This window comes from Drosophila grimshawi, unplaced genomic scaffold (assembly GCF_018153295.1).
Source record: "Drosophila grimshawi isolate 15287-2541.00 unplaced genomic scaffold, ASM1815329v1 contig_848, whole genome shotgun sequence".
In the NCBI taxonomy this organism is placed as follows: domain Eukaryota; kingdom Metazoa; phylum Arthropoda; class Insecta; order Diptera; family Drosophilidae; genus Drosophila; species Drosophila grimshawi.
Genome location: NW_025063692.1, coordinates 18,597,050 through 18,610,000, shown reverse-complemented (window position 1 = coordinate 18,610,000; position 12,951 = coordinate 18,597,050). Strand labels below are relative to the sequence as shown.

General features: G+C 40.5%; 1 protein-coding gene across 1 annotated transcript; it reads right to left on the bottom strand.

Annotated features, from left to right (window-relative positions):
• Window positions 1-5,592: 5,592 nt before the first annotated feature.
• LOC6565476 (chromatin modification-related protein eaf-1) lies at window positions 5,593-12,781 on the bottom strand. Its single transcript, XM_001991522.2, has 3 exons — window positions 12,368-12,781; window positions 8,406-8,818; window positions 5,593-7,242 (listed from the first exon to the last, which is right to left on the bottom strand). Exons 1-3 carry the CDS (start codon window positions 12,386-12,388, stop codon window positions 5,820-5,822), a joined length of 1,857 nt encoding a protein of 618 aa, XP_001991558.1. The 5' UTR covers window positions 12,389-12,781; the 3' UTR covers window positions 5,593-5,819.
• Between the last annotated feature and the right edge of the window lie 170 nt (window positions 12,782-12,951).

Here is a 12,951-nt window from a genome sequence, read left to right as displayed (position 1 = left end):
ATCACTTTTTAATTCAAACTTGAGGCACCCGCACACACACACATACACACACACACAGTAAAAAAATAACGAAACCAACTGTTTAAATCCTTTGTTGCTTGCAGCAAGGCTCTGTTGCCACTTGGTGTTACCACTTGCGATTGCACTACTTACAATTAGCATGGCCGCGGCAAGGCAGAGCCGATGATTCAGGCTCAGTTGCTGTAGGCTCTTCTTGCACCGACAACGCGTTGACATAGCGGACATCATTTCGCGACTGTTACTGGATTTGAATTGTTTGCGCCGAGCTGGCAAGGCGAGGCTTTTATAATGACGCTGCCGGTGCAGCGGAAAATTTATGCGAATGTGTGCGCAAAAGAAAACATGCTGGTTACACTCAGAAAGCACAACCGAAACAGAGCGAGAGAGTGAGTGCGATAGAGAGAGAGACAGAGAGAGAGAGAGAGAGAGAGAAGGGGAGATGTGCAGTTACGGAGACATTCGCTTTTTTGAGGCAACAAAGGCGGCAATCTTCAACACCTCTACCATAAAACATTCAAATTGTAACGGCTATTCAACGCACTGCGTATGCGTGATCTGTTCGAATATAATTATGAACCGTAACGCATACGCCTGGTGTGATGAGCCCGAACTTACGGTAAGTACAGCAAGTGCAAAAACACACAAATCAAATGTCAAATGTTTAACTGGTTTTAGTGTCGGTTTCGATTTCGTTTTGGCCAATTAAGCCATAAGCTGCACACACAGTGAAAATACAGTTCAATGAAATGCTGACGTCTCTCATATCTAGCGTCCGTTCAATTTGCTACGATTGGATGAAAGAAGGTTGCCTCTACGAGGCAGGGAATCCCAAACAATTAAACTTATCCAACAAAAGGACAGGGTCAACTGTGTCATCTAATATGAATTTTATGACAATTGATAGGTTGGCAATTCCTCCGTAATTTGCAATGTCAGACTTAGCATTTTTCTTATGATAAGCTAATCTCCAAATGAATGAATAGATAGATATAAAATAGATATACATTTATATACCTGCTAAGCACCCAATTATTAATGTTGTCACGTTCGGGAGAGAGAAAAGACTAATAGTAAAACTGAGGAGGTTAAGAAAATTGATAGGAGCAAAAAAGTGATTTTGAGGATGTACTCGTAGTAGTACATGTTGTTAAAAGGAGAGAGAGGGAGAGAGATAAGTAAAATTTAAAAAAAACGTAGTAAATAAGTCAGGAACACAAGATTAATGAACCAGTGAGCTCTTGCACATTTCATATTTTTCAAGTAATAAATAAAAAATCAAGGTTAAGATATTTTCCCATTTTCGCCATTTATTTTTATAAATTTCATAAATCTATTAAAAAATTTCTTCATTTAAATTTAACATTTAATGAATTCCTTAAAATATGTCTTAACTGTAGCCCACAGGCTGTTGAGCTGTTACTGCAATGAGACTATCCAGTTATAATAGACTGCAGCACCACATGCCAACCACTCGCACAACATCAACAGCAAAAATTGTTCAAGATAAACGAGTGGCTGGGCAAATGGTTTTTGTTTTTCAATGTTTCGTCTATGCGCTTTAAGGTTTCAGTTTCTTCATGGTCACTGATTAGGTGCATAGTAATTAATGGAGAGAAAAGAGCTGCACAAAAAATGTATGATGATTTTTATCAGAGTCAGCTTAAACAGCCGCAACCGCAGCTGTTCGCAACAACTGCAACATAGTGATGCACTTGTCCAATGGAATTAAAAACAAGATTACAATTTCGATTGTGGCCAATAAATAAATAAGCTGGCTGAGGTGAAATGGGTTCATTGTTCACTTAAGTTTATCCCATGCTAACCGACAAGTTGCTATGATTTATATTTATATTCTGGCAAAAGCATTTGCCACACTTAACCGCAAATAATAATAGAAGCGAAAACGAAAACGATTTCCCAATGCAGCAAGCACAAACAAACAAAACAATCACAATATTCGCATGTCGGCAAGCGGCAACGGGACTGAAACTGGGACTGGGCATGCCACATGTGAAGATCAACAACCTTGCCAATGCGAATACTTGAATGCAATGCATGTGCGTTATATGGCCTAAACCAACAACAACAGTTGCACTGGCGGCAACGGCCGAGTGACGAGTGCACAGTGGCTTAATCCATTTAATGCAGCTCGTAAGTCGGCTTATTTAGCTCGATTAGTTTTCCGAGTGCATATTAGATTCTCCATAGAAAGTTTTCATGTTCTGTAAAAGCACTGCGAATAGTTCTATTTAAGCCGTAAGTTCACTTTATAAAAAATCAAAATAAATTATTTATAAAACATTAATAATCTCTTAAAATTTGTTAAGCAATTTAGTGATGAATGTAGATGATTAAATTGGGTATAAATAACAATTATTAACTAGAATAGTTCATTTAAATATTCTCACAGCTTTCGTATAGTTTGCTAGGCTTACTTTTTTTTATACTTTTTTGGATTATTTTATTTATTAAGATTAACTATAATATATTTATATAGAGTTAATAATACAAGTCAGATCAATAGCGAGTAGACTATTATTATATGAAGTTAGTAAGATACTTGCACTCCTCCAATATAATCAATTTTGAATGACTCGCAGGGCTTTTTGTGTTCTAGTGCTGGGATGGAATATTGAGCTGCGGAACATGAAACAATTCCGAAAGAAATTCAATGAAATCTATCAGATTTTCATAAGAAAATCAATATCCAAAATAGAAACGCTCTGCAGAATGACTGGTATGGCGAATGCTGTCAATTCTTTCGGCATATTCGAGCTGAGTTTGTGCCACTGTGCTGTATAACGGTTTTTGCAACGCTTGGACAATGTTGGAAAATGTTACGTTTTGTGTTCGGCCTGACGCTTAAGTTATTAATTTGCTGCTGCTGCTGCTGCTGCTGGCAGGCAAGTGAGTGAATTGTTGTTTTTGTAGCGGTGTTTTATGGGTCCATTGTTATGGCAGCATTTAGATCATTATATGTTTTATGGGCTATACATGCTAGCTCTATTTGCTTTCCTTTAAATCGGTTTTGTGTTGGGATCTATGGTGTCCTCAATGCTTCCGGAAGTGCCCACAACACATATGATACTCCATACTTCAGATGGGGCACAATGGGACAGAATCATAATTTGAAAGTTGTTTCAGCTTCGTTTCATTAATGGCAATTATCTCATGCGAGAAATTTTTGTTAAATATCAGACCACCTGGCCGGGTAATGGGCAGGGCCGCTATCTTGGCTATATGCCCGTGCACTATGCCCAACGTGGCCCAACGTGACAGCAATGGCCAATCGATCAACATTCGGAAGAAAACTTTCAATTTCAAAACGATTGGTTTGTTGGCACGCATAGCGGCCATAAAGGCTGCATCCAGATGCCAATTGGAAATGCATTTAGTTGCATCTGCTTGATAGAAATCTGGAAGTGCAGCTCATTTTTTGTGCGCGGAAGTTGCTTGCGCCTCTTGTGTTGCAAATGTTGCATATTTTGTGTGCATTTTAAAATATACACACATACATATGCATGTTTTCGACTGGAAAGTCGAGATGCAGCCAGAGCTACTATACCAGCCACAAAACGTTGCCACTGCCGCATTTGAATAGGAAAAATTATAGAAATTGGCACAATTTACCGTCCATTGCGGCAGCTGATTATGCTAATTGTTTGGTTTGCATAGTTGAGTTTTACGTAAACTCATTTAAATGATGTAGCAACAGGCTAAGCTGGCCATACAAACGACGCTCTTAAGTAAACAAATTATGTAGGTGAAAGTTGCCAAGCGCCTTAAACTGAGCGAATTATAACTAAACTTGTTGGCCCAGGAAAACTGTGCAAATATATTTTTCTAGAACATTGTTTTCCATCTATACAATGAACTGCAATCGAATGAGAAATCATTCAGAAATTGCTTTAGTTTCATGCAAAACAAAATAAACCAAACTTTTATAAAATACTTAAACTCAGATGCAGAACAAATCAAATAATTGAAATTGAAGTTGATCAAAAAATGCATTTCATCAAATGCAGAATCTATCTGGTGACCAAAAAATCAGTTCGAATCAGTGTGAAAATGCGATCCCCAAAAAATACGGAAAAACTGAAATTTAATCACACCGAAAGCCGCTTAACTGAATTGAAATCGAAAACTCAGTCTTAAACTCCGTGTCTAAAATCGATTTGTACGATAATTTAATTTGGTTGCTGCTCTCTGTATTTCCTGTTCGTTTGGCAGCAATTTCGCGTGATTGCCACATGTTGTTATTTAAATGTGAATTTTTGTATTTATTGTGTGCAATGTATATATTTTCAAAACTCTGGCATTTAACACTAAGGCAATGCAAATAAAAAGTTGAAAGAAAAAAACTAGCCGAAATGCCAAAATTATTTTCAAATTAATTTTATTGTGTGTGCAGCTTAATCGGTCTTATGCGTGATTTCCGGGTGACCGTTGCAAATTGCATAAGATCACCTGGGCGATAGATGTTCCGCATTAAAAGTACATTTGAGGTGTTTTTTTGCTTTCTGCAAAATGCGACAATTCGAAGTGCAATGTGCAACAATGTGGCATGCTTTCAGGCAGCAAATGAATTGGCGTTTGCTGTTGGTCGTGAGTGCCTGACTAACATATACCACTTATTACCACATACTAGTCTGCTGTACATGCTAATTTATTTACCTGCAATTGTTAGCAACACACTTCGTCGACTAAAAGATACCCTACTTAAGCTAACTATCACTCACTCAAATGGTGAGTGTGGCACGGAAATTCCCATGTCGATCTCTTAAGGATGTTACCAGCAATTACTGTTTCAGGTTTGGAGAGTTTAACTTTAAGATTGTGGAAGATATGCAGTCTTATCGAGTTGCACTATCTGAGTGGGCGTGACCAAACATTTTATTAGCGATATTTAGATAGGGTCACGGGTCATTTACCTTCCAAATTTAATTTTATATTATTACGCAATTAACGATTTCCGATAATTGATTTTATTGATTTCCTAACCCGCCCAACTCTCTAGCTCTAGCATGGTGTCGAAAAAAGTTGCGTTAGTTCATACAGACTGACAAACAGACTGACCTTTGGTGTCAGAGTATAAAAAATGACTTTTTGTCCATAGTGCATTCGTAGTCAGACTAAATTTTGTTTTACTCTGAAGAATTCAGCTTTTTTAATTTTCCACAAGCAGCGAAGGGCGTAAAGGGGAGTGGCCAAATTTCCTCTATATGAAGTTAAGATGCAGGAATGTGCAGTGCCTTTCCGCACTGCCCCCATGTGGCTTTGCCAGTGAAATCAGTTGTTATTTGACTAGTTAATTTCATATTTCGCCAATTGGATACCCTTTCCAATAATTGAACTATCTTACATGGTATATAACGACCAAAAAAACACAAACCGCTTTCACATATTTTACATATTTTATTAGTGCAAAACTATATATAAATTCAAAAGCACATATCAATACAAACTAATTATTGCACATATTTAACACAATGTTTTGTTGTTAGCGAAACCAAATAAAAGAAAAGGCACAAATAATCCAATGGAGTTACAATAATAAAAAACAATTTGGCATGAATGTGAAAGATATTATAATGTCAACGCGAAATGAATTCGAATTTGTTGATGAAAATAAGGCAAGCAACTGATATACTTTCCAACAAGTGGAATCAATTGTTGGGCTGCCAACACAGAATAAATACTAATGAAATATACATGTCTGGCCACATAAGAAAACAACAGACAAACATAAACGAACAATGTAGTTATATGGTACATACACATAATAATATTAACAATATCTAACCCTCCAGCAGCTGCGACGTCTTGTACTCAACCGCCGAGCCCATCTCGGCGCCGAGCTTCTCCCGTACATATTCGCGTATCTGTTGCAGCTGATGATCGGCCGTTTGCTCCGCGATGGCCGCCCGCTTTCCTTGTCGCATCTTCAGGCCGTGGGCATGGTAATTATATGGCGGCTGCGTAATGGCCATGGCCTCGTCCGGCTCATGCGATGGCTGATAATCGGCAGCTGTTGTTGCCGCATGATCCGCATGACCACTCTCCGCCTGCTGCTGCTGTTGCTGCTGATGGTGGTGCTCCTCGGCGTATGATTGAATGGCGGGCATAGGATACATGTTGGTAGCATAGTCAGCGCCCGTGTTTTGCGGCTTGAAGATGACCTTGGTGTGTGTGGGTCGCGGATTGTTTTCGGTGGTGGGCAGCTCATGCTCATGCTCGTGACCAGCTGACTCCGGCTCATGTTCTGGCACATAAATGGGTTGCTGCTGCCCCGCTGCCGATGGCACATTGGCGTATTGATGCTGCGGTCCCATCGCTATTAGATATAGCTGAGGCTGATAGCTTGTCTCGTATTGCGCCTGCTGCTGCTCGTGCTGCTGCTGCTCCTGCTGCTGATGCTGCTGCTGAGTGTAGTAGAACGCTGGTTGCTGTTGATGTTGATGCTGATGCTGCTGCTGATAGCTGGTGGGTACGTAATATTCCTCTGAAGCGGGTTGCTCGTATTGCGGCTGCGACTGATGACGACCCTTGTAGCCCTGGTACACATCGTCAATGGGCGCATACTCGATGGGCTGCGGTGTTGCCGCCACCTGATGGGCAAAGTCCACATCCGCATGATAGTGGGCCGGCTGGTGTTGCTCAGCCGAGGCATAGGACTGCGGTGGGGACAGCTCCTCGTGCTGATGCTGATCATGATGCTTGCGCTGTTCCACCTCCTGCAGCAGCTGAAGATATTGCGCTGCACGTATTTCCAGATACTGCTGCAGCAGCGTTTGCAAATGCGCTGCATATTTCGCCGGTCCCGGGATGCGCAGGATTATAACCGGCTCTTGATAGCCAGCAGCATCGAGTCCCGGGCCGCTTGTCTGCTGATGCGACTGGGGTAAATCAATTTGCGGCTGCTCAGCGTGGAGTTGAGGATGAGGATGTAGCGGCTCCTTCACTGCCATCTGATGTGTTTCGTAGCTGGTTTGTGGCTTCAGTTCGTAGGAATAGGAGGGCTCAATGGTCACGCTGGTCACCTGCTGATGCTGAATGGGCACCTGTTGCTCCGAATGTGCAGATCCCGGCTGCTCATAATCCGCTTGCGAGTAGCCCGTATAAATATCGGGCGATTCCGTGGCGGGTATATCGTGCTGCGAGTACGGGTAGAACATGAACTTGGGCGGTGTGTAGTCATATCCCTGATGCGAGTAGCCATAGCTGTGGAAAAACAGAGCATTATCATTTTGACTGAAGAACTGAAGAACTGAAGAACAATTCATTAAATGTTGCGTCTGTTGCAGTTTTCGCTTTCATTGGAAGATCTTGAAAGGCCATTCGGTAACCGGTTCCCATTCACTTTTATGGTAAAAAGTCAATCATGATGTTAAAATGTGATGTTAATCTGATTGCATTAAAATATATTTCATATTTTTCTACATTTATATCAAAATACATAACTTGTTTATTATTTTGTTGCTTTTTACACCTCACAAAGGATTTTGAACATGAAAGATTTGCCAAACTCGTATTTAAAGATATCGAGTAATATGAGTGATGTAACTCAAGATACGGAAGATATGTTAATGTCATATTAATACTGACATAATACTTTTGAGACTAAATAGCTTAAAAACTTGCATAAATGAATTTCCGCAATCTTTGTTTTTCAATTGGTCCTAACTTTTATTTTTAATAGGAAGATAAACACAAAAATTCGTTAAGAAACTAAATCTTATTTGTGGATCTCTTCATCATTTTTATAAACTTTGGTAATAAGGGTATAATAATGGCAAAATACCCCTTAAAGTACATTCATATCCAATTTGATAAGAAGCACACATTTTGTTAACCAAAACGTATTTTCATATGGAAGAAACTACTATCAGCAAGCCATAATGTATTTATAAACTGGGTTCAGAGTATAAATACATATATGCAACAAATTTGCGGGCACGCTCTTGTGGCAAGTCGGAGATTTCAGTTTGGGTTGGTGAATAAAAACCTGGCTTAGTTTTCTTTACCCTTAAGTATCAGCTTCGACAGTAAGAAATGAGATTCCTTCCACACCTGCTTACATTTGAGTCTGCAAAGCCTTTTAAAGATACATTTAATGAATTTAACAGCATTTGGGTTCAGGGTATTTTCTAGTCAAACTCGATCAACTCGAGCATTCATAAATGTTATATATTTTTTTAAAAATTATTTGGCGCTTCTAAATTTTAAAATTGCGCATATAAACGGCTGGTTTTTGAAATTTAAAGCAATTTTCTTGCTTAAAGCAAATCACCATGAGGTCACAATTAAATGGGGAACTGGTTCGAAGCACCTCCAAAGAGCACTACCGGCTATCACTACCACACTACATTAGAAAAGTCACTGACCCCAATTCGCCGTCGATGGTGCGCTTGCTGGTCTTTCCGTCGGCGTTGCTGCTGGTTGAATTATCACGCTCCACTTTGATTTTGATCTTGCTGCCGTGCAGCTTGAACTGTTTGTCCAGCTCTTTGATGAATTCCAGATCATCAGCGGGCAAATTGCCAAAGCTAGCGGCCAGCGATGGCGGCTTTGTCGTTGTCGTCTTGCTGGCAATCTTGACGCGCGGTTTGCTTGGCTTTGTTGTGGGTGGATGTCCGCTGGCTGAGGAGGACGAGCCCAGTGTTGTGATACCAGGCGTTTTTGTGGGTCGCTTCTTCAGTGTGGTCACCTTCTTGGGATAGCCACTGGCCGATGATTTTGTGGGGGACGTGGGCTGCCCCAAGGCGGTCACCAAGCACAGCGCCGCGCTCAGCATGCACTGCAATGGGAAAACAGAAGGATGCAAAAAAGGCTGGTAAATATAGTAGAGACTCGTCAAAAGCCATTCAAACCAAGCCGATGTGTGTTACTAGAGCCATAGATACGTATAGACTTTTGTTTGCTGGCACTTTTGTCTCAAACTTTTGGATCAAGGTGAGGCGCCAGCGAATGGCGCTGCGATTGCGCCAAAACCTCTTTTGTTTTGTTTATGCTCTCGGCTATCGAATGGTCTCGATTCAGAAAGCCAACCAACTAAAATCAATATACTCAAAACGATGCTTTCAGCACCCATAATAAATTCAGCTAACGATTGTACAGCTCATGCCGACCAACAACAACAACAAACAGACACAATTATGAAATTTGACATTTCATCTATGATATAGCTGAGATTTTTATTGAAAATATGCATTAATTAAGTGATTGCTTTTGATTGGGCAAATGAAGTTGACTGTTGTGATGATAGTTCCTTGGAAATGGAGCAACATCGTGTCCTAAGTCTTTTGTTTATCTATGTGCTTGCCAATATTTTAAACTGAAGAGCGTAAGTTTTTTATACTACTTATTTTATAGTACTTATTAAGTGACTAACGTTCTTTCAAAGTGCTTCTTGACCGACAACAATACGTTAATAAGAGCTCTAAAATAGCTTCATAAATATTTCCCTTTTCTTACAAATGCCACCTAGTCGGTAAATATAGTCTAATTAGTTTAATTTGATTTAAATATATATATAATAACTCACTAGAAAATGAAAATTTGCGTAAATTTGTTTTTCTTGTAACTTCCTGTTTTGGTTGATTATAATTTCAACACTTTGTACGAGGGAGCTGCGAGTTAAATATCTTACAGCCAGCCAGCCCACTATCGTAGTACATTTTAATTGCTTTTTGTCACTCAATTACAGCGACGATAAATGCGAAACTGGGACAGTGTGTCAAGTCGACTCAAGACATCCAGATTAAAGATACATACATAATTTAATAGTGCGCTATACGTTGTTACTAACATTTTACTGTTTTTTTTCTTTGTGTGTGTGTGTGTGTTTTTTTTTGCAGTTGGTTGTGGTGTGCTCGTGTTTGGCTGCTACTTTAAGCAGGAAGACTATTTTGTAGACTTTCGTTTACTTGCTGTACGGGCGCACCTGAGACTCAGCAGCCACAACACAAAACAAAAATGCTCAAAAAAAAACAGAAATAATTTCTGTCAAACGTTGGCATTGTGGCTGTGGCCCGAGGGGGCGTGTTGTGCTGAGGAAGTCGACGGGTTTCGCTTACATGCGAGTTTATGTGATCTTTGTTGATATGATGTTGGCTGCTTTATATAATGCGTCCAGCATCAGTTCCCCTCCACCCCCGCCAGTCAGCAGTGGTAACATTGACATATGTTTTGTCAGACAAAAAAAAAATAAAGAAACTTTGTATAATTATTTAATAAAATCGGTGCTGTTTCTGTAATTGCTGCCTTTCACTTTGCAGAATGTGCCAGTAACATTATCAAACAGCTCAGGCAGAACATTGTGAATTGCCAATTCCTCCCCATATCCCCCATCCACCACTTTTGCCCTTCTTTTAGTGCTGCACTGCAATCAACAATTGTCGCAAGCTCGGAAAAATGTTGCGAAAATTTATAGCAAATTTCACACATAAAAGAAGCAATTGTTTTTAGAGCAATTGTTGCAAATTAAGCAACTGTGTATGGCATGAGTCGTGATCGAAGTGATCGCTTGGGGCACGACACGCGCACGTCTCTAAACAGCGACCACAACAAACAGCAGCCGCTGCTGAAGAAGAAGAGGAAGAAATTATTGCCGCAGGCGCCACGCAACGCGTGCAAATTAGTTGTAAGTTCATCATGCTTATGCTGTTTGTCGTCAGCTGTTGTTTTGCTGAATGATGCAACGAAAAACAAAATAAAAACCATAAAAATAACAAAACCATAACAATAAAATGTAAATTAAACAACAATGAGAGTCAAGTGGCCGAGCAGTTTTGATAGCTCCACTGTATGCTTAGTCCTGCGCCTGCCCGCCGGCAACTCTCCACCAAAAGCTGTATTAACTTTATATAATAGCACAACCACATGCCACAGCCAGAGTGCAGCCGCACCACGGCAGTGGCAAACGAGTTCTCATTACAACAAGCGGCACGAAGCGTCGTCGCATTTGCGTAAATGATTGTTGTGGCCACGTTTGTTAGGCAATCCATAAAAAATAGTTGAGAGATCTGCCTAATATATTTTGATAGCCAGCATTTTGGCCCAATTAGTGGACAAATATGTGCATGCAACTGCTAACGTGCAGCTGGCAACTGGAAATGGAACAATCAGATGTCTTACTCTGATTTTTGACGAGGCCAAAACCGCAGGCGCCTTACCTTACAGAGAGCTACACACACACACACACACACACACACACACACACACACACACACACACACACACACACACATTGGCACAAAGACAAGGGCAATGGCGACGCATCTTCACTTGAGTTGAGTTCAGAGGTCAGCCAAGCGATGATATAAAAGCTTTGTATCATTTCCAAGTTACACATATATTTGCTGCTGCTGCTGCTGCTGTTGCTTTAGTTGTCATCGTTTTGTTTGTTTACAGCTCGTTTACATTGTATGGCACATTGGAGGGGGGGGGGGAAACATGCAAAATGGCCCGCTGAAAGTCGATTGTGCACATTGCTAAACAAATGGAAAACAACAAGTTGTGCAAATTGATGTTTATCCGGTATCAGTAGTTGATATGAAAGTTGAATCCCACAACTTACGGCATAGCTACCGTTCATATTATTGGACTATATAAAGGCCAATGTTCTGCAAGCTTACATAAAAACAAAAAACAAAAAACCAAAAACAAAAAACAAAAGAAAAAATCATTCGAACATCACAATCAGGATCAGTGAACTGTTGTCAAAGACCGGCTAAGACTGTCGCACACTCGAACAGTTCAAACACACACCACATATCATAAACACATATGCGAATGTGTCTATATATATATATATATATATATATATATATATAGCTGCTGTCAACTCCCACTGTGCACACTTTCCATGGCAGCCATTACGTGGCATAAAACACAAAAGTGAAACACATCTTGCAGCTGGCCAAGCGGGCTCAGTGGCTCAGCGGCTCAACGGCTCAGCGGCTCAGCGACTGCCATGCAAATTAATTGAACAGTCAACGGATGACGGCACAAGGAGTTGTGGTAGGAAGCGATTTGTGTGCTCGGTGGCCAGCCACGCCTTCAACACCGCTTTCGAATCACACAAATTGCAAATGCACAATCAAATTGCAAGCCACAAAATTGACATAAGAAAACTTCTAATTGGCCTTCGGCTATACCCAATTTGTAAATAAACTGTTGATGGGCACAAATTGAATGTTGTGATTGTTTTTTTTTTTTTTTTTTTTTTTTTTTGGGCTGTCTATGGACGACACACCTTTGGTGGCTCTTCCGCATTGTGTCTGGGTTGCGGCTTTGATTATGCAAGTACTGAATGGCTTAGCTTCCTGCTCGTACAAATACATACCAATATCAATGATAATCTCATTGTTTCCAGAGATTTATGCTCGTATTTGCTGCAGACGACGAACTCAGACAATGCACATTTAAATATTAATTTTCACACATGCAAATGCACTCGCTGAGACGAGTCTGTAGTATAAATCAGTACGTATTTATCTGATAGATTGTAATTGAGTTGGGGTCTCACTTGGTTGGCGAATTAATTGCTTTTTCGCACAGTTACATTTGCTAAATGCCAGTCTACACAAGTGAACACAATCAATGCCCACTTTCAAACAAAAAATTAAAACAAAATAATACAAAACAGTAAAAAAAAACAAAATTCCAACAAGATGCTGTCAATGGTGGGAAACTTGCTCGTTGCGTGCCAAACTCTCGGCATACGGTGCAGGCGTTCAAAAGTCGCGCGATTAACTGTGGCTGGCGCAGGCCGCGCGCTTGGTTTTTATGCCAAAGACGAAGCAACAGCAACAGTCACAACAACAACAACAACAACAGCAACAGCAGCAACAGCAGCAGCAGCCACAGTCAGCAGCGTCTTCGTTGCAGCAAGTTCAAGTCAGTTGGCCAGTCAGTCAGCCAGCGGGA

What these genes read in the sequence shown, in the direction of transcription:
- LOC6565476 (XM_001991522.2), bottom strand. Translation starts at nt 12,388, where the DNA reads ATGAGATTATCATTGATATTG. An exon ending in TGAGATTATCATTGATATTG is followed by an intron (nt 8,819 to 12,367) that starts GTATGTATTTGT and finishes TTCCCATTGCAG; the next exon opens with TGCATGCTGAGCGCGGCGCT. An exon ending in ACCATCGACGGCGAATTGGG is followed by an intron (nt 7,243 to 8,405) that starts GTCAGTGACTTT and finishes GTTTTTCCACAG; the next exon opens with CTATGGCTACTCGCATCAGG.